General features: G+C 48.4%; 1 protein-coding gene across 3 annotated transcripts in view; it reads left to right on the top strand.

Moving 5' to 3' along the window:
- The first annotated feature begins 2,769 nt into the window (after nt 1-2,769).
- Nucleotides 2,770-16,114, top strand: part of LOC135919590 (uncharacterized) — a 109,183-nt gene continuing 95,838 nt past the window's right edge. For all 3 annotated transcript variants that reach the window (XR_011507849.1, XM_070523111.1, XM_070523112.1), the window contains exons 1-2: nt 2,770-3,308; nt 8,969-9,298. Coding sequence is in view for 2 of the 3 variants with exons in the window: in XM_070523111.1 (XP_070379212.1) it covers nt 2,922-3,308; nt 8,969-9,298 (717 nt within the window). In the remaining variant the exon portion in view is untranslated. The remainder of the gene's footprint in view (nt 3,309-8,968; nt 9,299-16,114) is intronic.

The raw sequence follows: 16,114 nt of genomic DNA, 5'->3' as shown, positions 1-16,114 counted from the left end.
TCATTCAAAGCAAGCAATTATTCTCCACTTCCGGCGGCGTTTCCTCTACTTCCTTTTTAAATAAAAAGATGTTGATCCATAAATATTCTCATAAACAACGTTCAACATTTTTGGTTGTAGCGTTGGCTCTCTCCCTTAGTAGATCGCTTAATTTCTCAACTGCTTGCGATTTTTGTTTCCAGTTGCCAATATTGCACGAAAAGTGCTATACAATTAGGGAAAAACAGACGAGGTAACGGGCAACAGTCATCTTGCTTATGGGTTTAAGGGTTATTGCAGGGTTTCATGATGGACGCTCTTTCACATTATTTTATTTCCCACCTTATCTAACCCATATCACGTGTATATGGTTCCGGGCATCTGCCAGCGTAGCGGCGAGCCGTAACTCAAGGAAATAATGAAGCAAAGGGAAAGGTTAAACGCAATTGGCGTTTTCTCCGGCCGCAACTCGTTCCATGAGAGTATACAGACCAGCTAAGTAACAGCCGCATCCCTCTCCTGGTCCCAGGATTAGCCTAAACAAAAAAGGTTGAACTAACAAAAGAAACAGCTATGCGTGTGACGGTTGAATAGATGGTGACAGAAAGTGAGAGAGGCACATAGGAGAGATGCCTCGAAATAGATGGTGACAACTGAACGCATCTCGAGTTAATCGCGCGGGTGCGTAATCTATGAGAAAACTGTCCTTCACATTACAAGAGATGCCGATAACTACCGCCATCTAAAAGGAGTGAAAAAGGCAGTATAAGGCTGACCGATGAATAGCTGCCACGTCTCAACATTAATCTGGCGGCGCTTTAGGAATGTGTGAGGAGTGGTGGCGTGGGTGGGGAGGGGGGGGGGTATGCCACTTGATTTCGGGGGGGGCCCGGGGGGGCCCGGGCCCCCCCGGGCCCCCCCCTGGGTACGTGCCTGAGTAGTGCGCTCTAGTCTGCTACTCTGCACTGGGGAAGAGGGAAGGGGAGTGAAAGTATTGGGATGGATGATGATGATAAGAGAAGTGGTGAGTGCTTATGTACATGAGACAGTTGCCTCACTAGAGCCGCTCGTCGAGCTTGGTGTCCTGCAGGAACTTCAACAATACTTTTGTTGCACGCACTGAAATTGCAGTGTCAGTCCATGGGCCGAGGATAGCTTCCTCCGACAGTACTGGTCTGCCAACGCTGGCTAGGAAACTGTCTAACGTCCTTCGCTCCAGCATATATGCTGGGCAGTCGCACAGTACGTGTTGCAGTGTTTCGGGCATCTGGCAGTGTACACAATCAGGGTTGTTGAAGTGAACACATTTGCCATGGGCACGGCAGCACCACAAGAAACACATTTTTACTACGAAAACATTTCCCGTAATCCTTCCTCACCTGGGCGAGAAAGATGAAGTGGTTCGTGAGCGCCATGCTCACTGCGGTGCGGCCGTGTGCCGACGATCGACAAGTTGCTCCATCTATACGCAGTTGGTATCGCTGTCATCTCAGTTGCAGAAGGGAAGCGGTAGGATGCGCTCTCCCGCCAGTCCATCTCGTCGAGGACTGCGCCGGACAGGGTGCGCATCCGCTGTGTTTCATGGATTTCAGCAAACGGAAGATCAAGCAGCGAAGCCGGGCCATGATCCTGTTTGCAGGCGTTGTGGGGCAACAAAACACCAACGACCTGGACGAGAAAGATGAAGTGGTTCGTGAGCGCCATGCTCACTGCGGTGCGGCCATGCCCAAAGTTGTTGTTGTTGTTGTTGTTGCTGTTGTAACTCACCGACCCGGGTGTGGTGACACGCTGTCCACCGGGCATAATTATCAAAAAAAAGTTGCACATGTGCAGCCTCTGAGTGCATGCGCAGAAGCAGCTATGCGCGTTCAAGCTTCTAGTATTGTGGTAAGATATTAGCATTGCTCCCGCGCCCTAGACAGCCTCGACGGGGCTGTGCGTATAGTTCGAAAAAGGTTTTCCATTTCCTCTTTACTGTGTTTTTCATTTCGTGCTCGTTTCGTTTCTCAAACACTGGCACGTTTTTCGTTTGCCATGTTACTTTCTTCATTCATTGGTGTCCCTAATTATCTTCCTTCCAAATTATTTTCTTTCTGAATCATTGATCTCCCTCTATGGCTTTAAATTTAATGTTAATTTATCCTAATTGAATAACCAATTACTTGGTATCCTCTTTTACTACTTTGATGTTTTTCTTCCTCTTCGTTTCACAACTACAATTATTATTATCCTTATTAATAATGTTATTGTTTTGTTTCATAAAACAACCTTCATCTTGACTCATCACACATTATGGGTAAATGTCGTATATAATTCATAATAACCATGTTCATCGCGGTCATTCCAAAATTGAGGCATTACAACCTGCGGAGAACGTCGGCTTTGCCGCACGCGTTCTTCTAACACCAGCGCCCGAAGAAGAGACTGCCGAAGACGGAGACGAAGTGAATGATGCGGCCCCGAAAGGTCCGTGCGGAGACATCCAGTGCTTCGGATGATGAATGCGAAAGACACATCCACGACCGCTCGTCTGAGGAAAGCGAGAAAATCGCTGTTGGAAATGAGCCAGGTGCAGTATAGTGTCGCCCCCTGTCAGATCTATGTGTCATCGCACATGTATGTTTTGTAGTTGTTTAGCTAGATGGCGCACCCCCCTTCTGTCATGTGACGAGCATTGGACCAATCGGGAGGGGCCATCCGGCGTTCGAAGCCTTTATTAGTAATAAACGGCCGCGGCTCGGTCGAGTCTTCGTTCCGGTTTTCATCGGGAGCAGTTCGCTCCGAGTCTCCTTCACTGCGCCGGCGCCAGCCGCGCGTTCGCTGGTCGGGGCCCCCCGCTTGCCTGCCGCTGCCGACACAACGCCAGGTTTCGAGGAGGAACCAGGTTGCCTTCCGAACCCGTGCCGTCGAGGAAGCTAGAAGTGCCCCGAGAGCGAGTCGAGATGCGTGCCCGCTGCGCTCGCCTCACTACCGGTGGCAAGGCAGCTTCAGTGGGCGACGTCGAACCCGGGTCTGCAATCGAGCACCCCGCGGAGCGACCCGATTTACTGGTGCGGAAGAAACATACAGCGGATAACGACGAGCGACGGTCCGAACACAGAGGTAGGCGCCACCGCGAGATGTCCCGTAGAAACGAGGCCCCTGGTAAACGAGCAGCGCCCGGCTTCCACCTTTCTGGCACAGAGGCCGCCCTCGACGAGCCCGAACCCTTCGCAACGCCACTGAAGCACAAACGACTGTTCGCTCCTCGGCTGCAGGATCGAGAGGGACAAAGTACCGAAACGGAACTGCTCAGCTACGCAACTGAGAAAGATAATTATTCTGGTCAGGTAAGCACATCGAATAGGACTGCGGCTGACCATAAAAAAGTAAAGAAAAATCCGTCTACCACGTTTTCTACTATATGCATTCGTTCTTAAACACTCAAAAATTACTGCAGCAATGCAGATTCGGTCTGCTGGTCTTTCAGGCTTGTAGTTTCTATATTTACATTTCGCTATATGCACAGATAGGTGAATTAACATTCTGGGTAAAGCGATATAATGAATGTAGAGACTTGAATGAAGAAGCTATCCATCCCGCACACCACATTCTATGACGTCACTCTCGCTTGCTTCGTTTCTTGACGGGACTTCGTTCGATTAACTTGTTAAACGTCACTCGCAATCAAACCTGTGTTCAATTGATTTATCAATCACTCGGCATGTTCCAGGACAGAGCTGTGGACAAGACACATAAGTGCTCCTGGAGGACCTGTCCCAGCGCCATTTAGAACATGGCCATGCGTAATATTTTCAGTGCCTGCTGCCTACGCTACATTTGATGACTTAATTTGTCGATCCGTCTACTCGTATTGTCGCGTCCTGGTGATCGATAAAACGCAAACATTGCTAAGAATATGAGTTACGAATAAACTCTTTAAAAACAATACACGCGCGACAATATATTGATTCATTAGGTAAAGAATGTGCGTTTTGAACCTATGCTGTTCTATATGCTGAATCTATGCTGAATCTATATGAATGATAATTTTTTTTTATTTGAATATACTGCAGGCCCTTCACGGCCCGTGCAGGAGTGGTACAGAGATGCAATGGAAAAAAATCACGATGACAAGTCAATACACTGAATGCAGTTAATAAAAGAGTCGATGTTATTGCAACACACAATATCGTTAGTTAACTTGTTCCACTGGGAAATGGCTGACGGAAAAAGGGAATGCTTGTGAACATTAACGTGACTTGGGGGAAGATAGATTGTTTCGGAGTGATTAAGTCTGGTTGAACGTTTAGGAGGATCTTGGAGGTAATGAGAACGTGCTATTTGGAAATGACCATGGTATAATTGATAGATGAATTTTAGTCGCGAAATTACTCTTCTCTGCGAGAGAGGGTCCCCATAAAAAGCACTTTAATGTCACCATGAATGAAATCCATGCGCCCTAGGTAATTTCGGCAAGCTTTACCGCGAAAAAGGGCTACAAAGGGGCACTGCAGATAAGTATGAGGAAGATAGGTGACCACGCATCCGAACTCGGAATGCGCTGTTTGTGAATATTGGTCGTAACAATTGCTTTCGAGGTTAGTCGTGCAATAAGGTTTCTACTGGGGCTATTTAACATGAAATTGTTCTGTTTACTGCGCTATACTGTACACAATGGACAAACAAAGGAGATTGGTACATATGTGCGCAAAGCTTCAACTTTTAATATTTGCAAGCCCACGTCAAGTACGTATATATCCCCACGATAGGGTGACCGAAAGTAAGTAGAAAACATTATATGAGAGACAAACCAAGCTAATCAATGCACATCTGGGGCCGTATTCTAAACGTTTGCCTTCCGCGATAGTTTCACCACTGCGATAACCACGTTCAATAAACCAAGCGACTGCTTAAGCGTGACGTCAGCGTGCACTACCAACGCGCGCTGTCGAACGCTTCAGATCGCATGAGAGCGTGCACCGTGCGTGCTCAGAGCGGCTCGGGTGTGTTGTTTTGGAGTGTACCGGCCGCAGTACGGGTTCTGTGCACTGACTACGGTTGGTTACAGCCACTTTAGGTAAAATAAATGGAAAAAGGAAGTGTCAAAAGCTTTATTTTATATAGATCATCAAATATCGCAGCGAAACAACGCATGTAAGACGCCATCAAAAAGGCTTCCACTCCACTGGAGTGTACTAGAAGGCTTTGTTCGCACGCCGATCCTAAGTGGAACGCCAGCTGATGCATTCTTAAACAGACTGTGGGTGTGACTAACATGGAAATGGTGCTAGTCTAAGAAGTTTTCCTAAGCTAACGTCCCTTCACCGCTGCTCGGGTTCAGTTTAGCAACTCTAAATTTTGCCAGTGAATTATAAAAACGTAATTGGTGTACCTTATTAATTAGCCATCTAAATATTGCGACTACTACATGTGATGCCTTCATTGGATCCACCTGAAGGCCTTGATTGCTCTGTATTGTCCCTGTGAATAAAAGAAACGTACATGTTAATGTTCGAAGAAAGAATGAGCGTAAACGGGTGTCCGAGCTGCTTTCTTTTTCTTTTAACTGATCGGGGACCAACTAATCAAACGCTCCATTTTACTGAAACATCCCAGGTTTTCCCATTTGAAAGTAGCGTAACGGCATCGGCGAGCTCAGGTCGTACTGCGTGCACGAGGCTGTCGCGGAAGTGGGAAGTCCACCCGCCACCAAGGCCCCTCGGAGTGGGGCCGAGGCGTTGTCGGACGAAGGCGGCACCAGCATCTCGGCCGGTGCAGCTCGCAAGAGCGGCCGATGGAAGGAAACCGCAGACCTTAACAGCACGCACATGAACCGCGCCGTTCTCGTGGCCATCCTGTGCGCGGCATTCGCGGTCATCGTGGCAGTCCTTGCGCGGCACGTCGTGACGCAGAGGTCGGATGGCGCCTGCTTCTCGGCTTCTACCTGGCTCAAGGTGCGCGACGACGTGCGTACAATGAATTACACGATGATTCCGCTGCAGCGTCAAGAAAAGCGAACAAAGTGCAAAGACCATAGCGCGAGATTTCCAGGCTTCAAATCCTGCTTGTTTTGCCCTTTGCTTTAGTACTGGTGGCGAGGACTTACGGAGTCGCCATCTGTCGGAAGCGTCCCCCTGGCGTAGTATGAGGGATCACGCGGCGCGCTGCTCATAGGTTTGGCCTACCGCGCTCAATAAAAACACCACGAGGCAGCCCTCTTGTGCATTTATGTAGGTACTCTCAAAACTAGGGAAGTTTTTGACTGTCGATATAACAATCTAGGGCAAACTGAAAGCACAGAATCGCTTACAGACGCTATCTCTAGACACACGCTAATACGTACAGTTAACGCCACTGCGCGGTCGCCGCGATAGCGCTTCCTGAGCCGGCTTCTTGCGTGAAAGATAGGCAAACGCTGAGAGTGGGCTATGTGAAATATGTTCTTATAGTGCATTGTCTGTATAACCAAATGGGGCATAACAAAATGAAGCCTCAATGAAGCGAACGCACGGGCTCGCAGTGACCGACTGCGCGTCTGCATGCATGTCCGGGCACAATGTTTTGCTTTCGTTCTGAGCGCGTTTTCGCACCTTGCTGTGAGCTTCAGGCCGCAGCATATGAGCATTTGACAGCACACCAGCAACCATTGTTGCGTGGACGATATCAGAACTGTTCAAAAATAATTTCATAATAGAGGCTTCGCCGCCTACGACGACTGTGATGTGCCATCGCAACGATTCAATTTTTTTTTTGCCTTCTAGATGCTTGGACATTTCAATATTATTTCTCATGTTGCGTCGCACTGTATGTTTATCGGCCTTCTCGGCGTGCGATTTCCCTCTGCTTATTTTTAGTGATCCAGTGCATTAATTCATAACACAAACATGACCACATGCCATGCCTTTTTTTAATGTGCGTCTTGCCGCTCCCTTGCCGTTCCAGTGAACTTGCCAGTATCGGTCATGAACAAGTTCACAGACCAAATCTTCATGACAGTAGCCGGGCAGCGGGCGCGGGCGAGCGTCTTAATGCACGTTTTCTGCTACTCACCGAACATCGCGCAGTCCCGGCGCCGTAGCAGAAATCTTCCATGCGTCTGTGCTTGCTGCATACCCGAGTTGTAGCCGATGGCTGTCTGCCGGTTCTAAGCTTCGCCAGCCAAGCTTCACGCTGCTCCTTGCCCTTCGGTTACGTGCGAATAAGGCTTACATCGCGCTATGTTGCGTACGTCTGGCACTGAGGCACCGAGCCTACCATGCTGCACGCCACCAAAGGCAGCCACTACTTACTATAGTGATTTCAAATGTTTTCAAGCAGACACGCAAGGCGGTAAAGCCTCACCACTTTATCAGAACCGCTGCGCAGGTGGAACGTTTAAACTTTCGTTTTCAGCTCGCTTCGGCGCTTCTGAAGCAGCCGACGCAGCCGCTGTGTCCACGTGACCTGGCCTCATACCACGTCACGCCGATAGTGGCACCAGCTTTTCCAGTGGTGTAGCTCGCCCCCAATATTAAATACAGGGTGTCCCACATAACTTGAGCCAAGTATTCAAAAACGAAAGGCGCGTCGGAAGCGAATTGAAACGAACGCGCACTATTTGTAATAGCCTAAAGTAACGCAGACAATTTTTTGCTTTCCTCGTAACTCGCTAAGTAATTAAGTTTAATTCCGCAACTTTTCAATTATTGGCTGCGGACCCCAAGTATGATAGGCAGATTTGTAGAGCACCTTGAGAAACCACCAACTGAGTTGTTTGTTTTACGATGCGTCGCACGTAGTCCGCCCCCCCCCCCCCCCCCCCGAGTTGCAATGAAAGCCCGCGAAATTTGAAAAAAGCCACGTGACGGAGCGCCTTCGCAGCGGTATCGTGCTGCTCTCAACATGCGTTCGGTGAAGAACGTCGGCTCCCGTCGGGTCACGGCGAAAATGCATGCAGCTGGTCGTGTGCTGTCGATGAGATAAAGAACGCCCTGCAGTTTCCTCGTTGCCAGTCATGATGCAGCTGACCTTGTTCACCGAACGCACGCTTGAGAGCAGCACAATCCACTGCGCAAGCGCTCCGTCACGTGGCTTTTGTCATATTTCGCGGGCTTTCTTTGCAACCCGTAAGAAAGGACTACGTGAGATCGTAAAGGAAACAACCCGATCGGTGGTTTCTAATGGTGCTCTACAAATATGCGTATCATATTTGGGGTCCTCGGCGAATAACTAAAAATTGGGTAATTAAACCAAATTAGTGAGTTAGGGGAAAAACAAAAAACTGTGAGTTATTTAGGCCATTTCAAATAGAATGTGTTTTGTTTAATCCGCTTCCTGCGCCTTTAATTTTTAAATTCAAGGCTCAAGTTGTGTGCGGCATCCTGTACATTCTCTGTACCTTTCTACAGGACTTGAAAATTGGTTTTGTTCGGCACAGACTGGCTAGAACGTTTCCTTCCAAATTGGTCAAAGTGTCCTGCGATATGTCTATTTACCTTACACTCCCTGAACTGGTTCAGGATGTGCATGTCGCTTTTTTAATTCTTGACTGCAACTTGGCGGAATCAGCATGGTGCGAGTCATTTTCACGGTGCCGGCTTCGTACATAACGAGTTCACAGCCTCCCCCGCAATTGTCGCCTACGGTTACCCTACGAATGCACGGTGGCTCTGGGACTGGCCCCCCGCAGTGGCTCAGTAGGGGCGACGAAGCTCTGCTTCGGAGCACGAGGCCCCTGGTTCCATTCCTGGGTGCCGCAGCGACCAGAATCTAATATGCGGAGATACGTTTGTTAAAATTCGGGTGCGCCTAAGAAAAAAGCTATTAGGTTAAACTCAACGTGGGGATCCCTCCACTACAATGTCCCTCACGGCTTCTGTGTGGCGTTGAAGTGTTACACACCAAGAATATTTCGGAGACTGTACCTACCGGTTGCCGTGTAATTACGGCGATGTCGGGTTTGATTACTTGGATTCGTACCTTTGAGGCAGCAGTTAGCTAAACGGCATCTCCCACAACTTCTGTTCAGGAAATGGACAAGCAGTGTAACTCTGCCGACTGCCTTACTGCCGTGAAGTTCATCGCCGCTGCCATGAACGCTTCGGCCGCGCCTTGCGCCAAGTCCTACACGCTCGCGTGCGGTCGCTGGCGGTCGTCCGCGCCGGCCTCGACGATCGAGCCAGGCTGGACGTCGCCCACCGATGGCAACGCCTCGTGCACGGCGTCCATGAGAAGTGACTGCGTGGCCCCCGCCAACGAGAGCTTGTTGCGCGCTGCGCAGGAATCGGCGACCTCTGACGTGCAGGTCAGTCACGTGGGCAAAGTCTACGCACCGTGCCTGGCATCCTTCGTTGACAAGGTGAGTACAAGCACGGTGCATGTTAGTTCCCCAAGTCGCAACACTATACGCAGCCGAGCTTGTTTCGGTAAAGCGTTCGAAAGCCGAGCTCAGAGATGGTAGGTGAGGGCAGAAAAATGCGAGCAGCTGTGGGTTTGTTGCTGTGAAATGTTGAGAGCCCCCTTGTAATAAAATAAATTGTCAACAGGTTTCTTTCAAAGTGTCCTGTAGTATTCTCCGAGTGTACTGACGCTGGCGGGAAGGCTTTGCCAAACAGATACCTGAGCCACAGAAGTGGAATCAACAGATAAATTTGCCGCAGATAAATTGACCCAGAGGGCGGCCCGGCGGGTTTCTCCGGAAATTAGGCGGTCAACATCTGTTCATTTAAAAACGAAGTAGAGAAAACGTCGCCGGAAGTGGAGAATGATTCTGTGTGTTTTTGATGACGCTTCTACAGTTATCAGTCGAGCGCCCTGGCGTAGCCACTTCTCTACTGTGGTTATGTGGGTGTTTTTCTAAGCTTCCACGGTGGGCGCAGTACGTCTAGAACCGCAGCGTCCTGCACTCTACGCGGCTGTACGGTACTAGCTGATGGCCACGCATCGTTACGCAACTGACAAAAAAAGCAGTACGAGTCGAGTCGGCACTTAACTTGGTAGAGCAGTAAACGAAGGATCCAAAAGAACTGTGATTGTTTCGGAAATACATATTTTGCTATAATTATTCCAGAGATAATTCAAAAAACGCTACTAGGAATCTTTATTATACAATTTCGCTTGTTTACTTGTTCTTGGCAGTGTTGTTCCAGCGTTTGTTTCTTGCGCGGGTACATTTGATGTGGTTCCTTGTTGGCCAAGTAAAGGAGATGTGTATGTCAGAGGCTGTGGGACACAACTTATTTCATCTCTCTTTTGTGGGGTTAAGCGTCTTTATGGCGAAGGGTGGACAGTATTCACATCTGTACTAGTAAAGGTATCCCCCCCCCCCCCCCGCATCTTTTGCAAAGAAAGGTCACCTTGGGTTGGGCCCCCGAAAAGATATTCTGAGTACGTGCCTGATTTGCCGGCTTTTTATCCACTCGGCGGTGTGCGGATAAATTAGTCGAGCATGACAGGATGCTTTGCTTTCCCTAATTGGCTTGTTAGTGTGCGCTAAGATTCAATTTAGTGGGAGAAAGAGTTTAGAATGCTGGTTCGCCAAGATCGTGCTTGGTCGGCTACCCCACATCGAGGGAGGTGTAAGCGGCAAAAAGGATAATGTGTAAATAAAGTCAATGACAGCCTTAAGCGCCCGAGAATACCCCTGACCGACGTAATGGCAGCCGCAGTACCTAATTAACACTAGTTTCATTTCACCGCTGTCCCTAGAATTGCGTCTACTGAGATTATTTGAATTATTACTCTGAAGAAAAAAGCAATTTGGGCAGAAACCATCGACAACGATTGCCAGTGTAAGCGAACAGCACGAAAGAACGAACGAACAAACGAACGAGCGAAGAACGAGCGAGTGAAAGAACGAACGAACGAACGAACAAAAGAACCAGCCAGAAAGTGAACGAATAAACGCCTTCCTTGCCAAAGCTCACGCTCCACAAAGCTCACGCGCGACACTCGTGACACTTGCAAGGGACACTGCAGAGCGACAGCTGGTCCGTTAAGGCTAGTAAACAGCGTTGCCATTTTAGCGATGTTGTCGCTAGATGTAGCAAGCTTTTGTTGTTTTAATTGTAGCCACAATTTTTTTTAGTGACTACCGATTTTTTATAGCGACACGACCGGACAATATCGCGACATTTTAGCGAGTGCAAGTCAAAAATTTTCATTTGAGAAACAATTTCTTGAACGCACTGTTTAATTAACAGCTACAGCTAGGTGGCCGAAATTGGGATTACGGCTCATATGCTCTCTGACCACAATGATTTAACAGCGGCTCCACTAACGGAGGCCGTACGCTGGCGTCCATTAATTTTCTTTGACCCACCAGATTTTACGACCACACCTAAGTTCCGCTGGACGATCGTATTTTCGCTTTTGTATTAAAACTTTACGGCAAGATCTGCTGTGGAGCTCTATAGTGCACGTAATAGCACGCTGAGCAGGGCGCCGAAACTGAAGTATGCTCAGAAATTCAGACAAGTGGATCGAGGACCCACTTTTGTGCAACTGACTCTTCTGCTAGAGCACGAAGAGAAGAACCTTGCTGAATGTAAATATTGCAAGCACACCGAACTAAAAAAAAAAAAGCATGCCAGAAGCAAGAAGCATTAAGATGCCTCAGCATCTGGCACGTCGAAGCAGCCGCATATGATGTTTCCAAAAGCCAGCACCACTTCGTATAGTGTAGCTGAACGCGCTCTTTATTGGTGAACGCTGCAGAATTGCTACGGCTGATTATCTAGCGCATGTGATAAAGCGATAGCTTTACGACAGCCCTACATCGAGGGACTATGCAGCGAATTGCATGAAAACGCTGCAGCGCTGTAGGCTTGCATAATGTACTCTTCCCTCATATTCAAGTGGATCTCGTTGACGATTTTGGACAGAGCAGGTTCAGTTTAATTACAGACGAGTCTGCTGACACTAGCATGACAAAGCACTTGCTTGTGTACTTATTTATAACAGCGCAGTTAACGGGAAAATAGTGACGAGCATTCTTTTTGAGCGTTTGAGGCCTGCAATGCAGACGCAATTATTAAGGGAATCAAGAGCAATGACAAGGACTTCAACCACAAGCTGTGCAGTCTGGTAGGAATCAGAATGCACAATGCAAGTGTAACGACCGGAGACTGTCATTCATTACAGCTAGCCGTACCTGCAACTGCAGTGTGGCGGGGCATTTTCGTGGGAACCTTACGTACCTGATTGGTTACGTATATAACTGGTTTTCGAAGTCACCTGCTCAACAGGTGGCTTACAAGAAGCTCTGTAACCCTCTGAACCAACGAGGGTCACTACCCACTGGAATATGTGCGCGGTGGCGCTCAATAGAGCAAGCTACATGGAGAATTTTCGATCATTGGCTGGAACATACGACGCACTTTGAACTTGTAAGGTGAGTTGACAGGTGCTATAAAGCGGATGTTCTATATGCAATGTATTCAAACGACGCAAACCAGGCGTACCTATTTATACTGAAGCCTCTGCTCGTGGATCTGGTAGCAGTGAATTAGTTTGAGGTGAAAGATGCTGATCGAACAAAGTTGGAAATGAGGACACACTGCGGACCCAGTGTGTGCACTTTCTGGCGTCCCTTTGCAACATTTATGCCAATAGCTTCCTGACAATATTCAAATTTGGGGGATTCTTGCTCTGTTCTTAGTTGCTTTCGAAACCACTGTCTATGTGGCCACCATTAATTCCTATACTCGAAGCTATGGGTGTGGACGCTTGACATATCGAAGAAATAGAAAGTCAACGAGGGATGACTACTTGCGCTGAATTCACAAACACGCACACAACAAAATATGTTTTCATGAGGTAATGGCGTTCAAAAATGTCGTCTGAACAGAAACCAATGAGTGTCTCGCGAATTTTGCGTTTACGATACTTGTGATGTCCCACTGATATGCCTACAAGGAACAATTATTCGGTGACCTCAAGCTGGTGAATACAAACCTATGGATGAAGCATATCCAGCTTGCCTGGATATCAGGGTTTAATTCGCGCGGGGGCGACCACATGGCGTATTCACTTGAAGCTTTTCATTCTTCCCGCCATGACGTAGTGATGACGTCAACGAAAGAAAAATGAGAATTAAAAGCTATTCTGGAGGGCACAGAACATCACTACGAATCCTGTCCCGCCGGCATTATCAGTTTTCTTGATAAAGAGTTGTCGCTACTCGGTTGGAAATGCCTTACCATGCTGCACTCTACACTCTTAAAACGGTTGCACCCTTTGGGGTGTATATTTGTCCCACAACAATAATCGTCATCTGCCTTGCTTGCGTTTCCTTTCTTGAAAGCTCGGCGCTCGCTACTTTCCTGTCGAGAAGCTGCGTCACACTGATAACGCGCATACCGTTCGTGACTGGGAAGTACCGGGCTCGTAGCGTTAATGGAAACAGGGGCAAGACAGATGACGATTATTGTTGTGGGATTAATATACACCCCAAAGGGTGCAACAGTTTTTAGAGTGTAAGAGAATTTAGTCGCGGCATGCAAACCAAACGATTATTGATTCCAGGGGCCGAATGTGATAGCGGTTCAGCAGGGAACCGGTTCACTTGGCCTCATCTAATTGGTCAAAATTTTGCTTGCGTAAGAGGCTGTCAGAGACAGCAGGGCGGCACCGCAAATTACGATCACGTCACGCATTTGTCAATCACTTCCAAAGCGAACTCGTCTGTGGCTAAAAGCGGAGCCGGCGAAGGGGTATAGTCCGCTTTGGGTTCCGTTGCTGTGGCTTGGCTGTTGGCTGGCGACCCGGGCCGCGCGACCCTGGAGACACGCGGGTGTCGCGCGCGCCTGCGTTGGTTGCTTTGGAGGCTATCATTTGCCTTCGTCGCCTCCTTGGCTTTGCTCTTCCCGTGTCGACCACTGCTGGAAGTGCGATACGCGTTCGAAGAAATGACGGATTATGAGTTGCACCGCCCCTGCCGGCTTTCTAAGTATACCTTTTGCAGGCTACGCTATCAATTGGAGGAGACGCGGGTGCAAGCGTACCAGTAGTCATTCCACGCAGAGGAAGCGTGGAATGACTACTCATCACCACCGGCCTGCAGCTCCCACAAGTCGGTCGGAAGCGAAGCATTCATGGGAATGTCCAACATCTCTGCTGCCGACACCGCCCACGAAGTTGCTCTCGCAATTACTGTGTTGGCCGGTAGAAGGGCTGGGTCAGCTTTCCCGTGACCTCCGCTTCAGAGCCAATGCGACGGAAATATTTGCATGGTGAGATTGAATTCCCAGTGCTAACGCCAGCGTGAATAGCTCGCAGATCACCATTCAGCAATCAGAAGGGTTCAGCCTAGGCTGGTCCAGCACTTCCTTAGTTCGGCTGATAAAACTATACAATCAGGACGGGAAGATCTTATGGAGATCTTTCATTTGGCTGCCCTTTTTTTTCTCTAGTTAGGGAGTGCCGAACTTTGTTCCTCAATTTCACGGCACAGCCCGCACCGTCAGCACCACGCTCTTCGATTTTCGGGCAGGCAATGCAGGGCCCCTATATCGTAATGTTCGATTTCAAGTTCCATTGCTTCTATCACGCGACGCGCCGTGGGGCAGATCGCAGGGATAGCGGCAGCGCGGCGGCGGGCGAGTCATGTCCGAACCGATGACGAAGGGTGAAAAAAGAAGGAAAATTGATATAGTCGGCTAGTAAAGGTGGCCCTATGAACCAGCTCGCGGTTTTGTCACGCTAGCTACTTAAGCTGGCATTGTGTTCCTGTTGCGTGCATCGTGCAAGCTTCTGGTAGCAGACGACATAACGCTGCGCTCTGCCAACTCCTTTACGCTTGCGATGCCGCCTGTCGGCTGAGAAAGAAAAATAATTACATTAATAAATTACTTCTGCATTGCCTAAATACCCGGCACCACACCTATATACTTTAGAACTTGCCGTATAATATTTAATTTATATTTTATATTTATTTAGCAAGCAGAACCATTCTGCAGTTCCTCGATTAGCTCGTCATATAATGACGTACATGCACTTCAGAGGTGGCACCCTTTCACCTGTTGGTGGCGTCCTCCCCTTCTTCCAGCAGTGGCTTAGGAGTGGCACATTTAGTGACGTAAGCGGCGAAGTGAACGGTTTGTTTTCCGAACCGTTATAAGATTTCGCCCCAGGTTTCGCAAAGGCTTCCCTAGAGGCTGCCATGGTTATTAATTTTTTAATGCTTCGAAGACAACGGGCTAGGATAATCATCGGAAGCACTCTGCGACTTTCATTCAGTCGGAACACATTCTTAGCGTCCAATTATCGCACAGCGTGTACGAGAGACGCCGTCGTGCACGGCTTTTCATTTTGACCTATAGGTTTCATTAAAGCGCCCCCAATTATGTCCTTAACAATTTGGTTATTCGTGCTAATTGGCTACCGAAGCAGCTGCAAATCGAGAAAACCTGCTGAAGTATTAAGATGGGTGGGCACGTGAACAAGCTGGTTTTGCACCTTGAGGCAAAAGGCACGACACAAGATTTGTCAAAGTCCATCTGTGTCATCGTCTGTTAGCAGGTTACGGCCGAAGCTACTCACAATACCACGTCATACTTACTGATCGTGTGCCGGGCCAGGTACACCTTTGGGTATGACATATACAGTACTTGCAGTCAGTTGTCGAAGTATTGTCTTGTCACGGTTATGCATGTGCGTGAAGGAAGACCGCTATTTACGAATATTGTCCAGTAATATATGCAGAATATGTCTGTTCTCCATATCGAACGCCAAAATGGCTGCCCACATCTCGATGGCCTCGCGCACAATTCCTCACACTTGCTCGTATTCAAGAGTTGTGCGGCTATCAACGACATCATTAGGATTTTCCGCAGTTTCAGGAGGGTGACAGTCGGAAAATGAGATAAATTATGTGCATCCTTTTTGCGCTAGAATCGCTGCAAGCCATCGAAGAATCACACCGTTGAGTTCATTGTATTTGTATTCAATACGATGGAGTCCGCGTCCTAAATTTTGTAATGGTAGGCAGCACGAAAACTTATGGGGACACTAGACCAAACAACACAAGTGCTACAGGAAACGCTTCGGAAAACACGAATCGCAGGAACATCGGCTTGATCCACAAAATAATACTTAACCACAGATACGGCCGTACTTGTCATCTGCCTCCAAACAATGCCAGCGTATAATCGCTATCTCACTCACCTATGCCTGT

Source organism: Dermacentor albipictus, chromosome 8, assembly GCF_038994185.2.
Source record: "Dermacentor albipictus isolate Rhodes 1998 colony chromosome 8, USDA_Dalb.pri_finalv2, whole genome shotgun sequence".
Classification (NCBI taxonomy): domain Eukaryota; kingdom Metazoa; phylum Arthropoda; class Arachnida; order Ixodida; family Ixodidae; genus Dermacentor; species Dermacentor albipictus.
The sequence above is the reverse complement of the archived record's forward strand: the minus strand, read 5'-3'. Positions and strand labels throughout refer to the sequence as shown.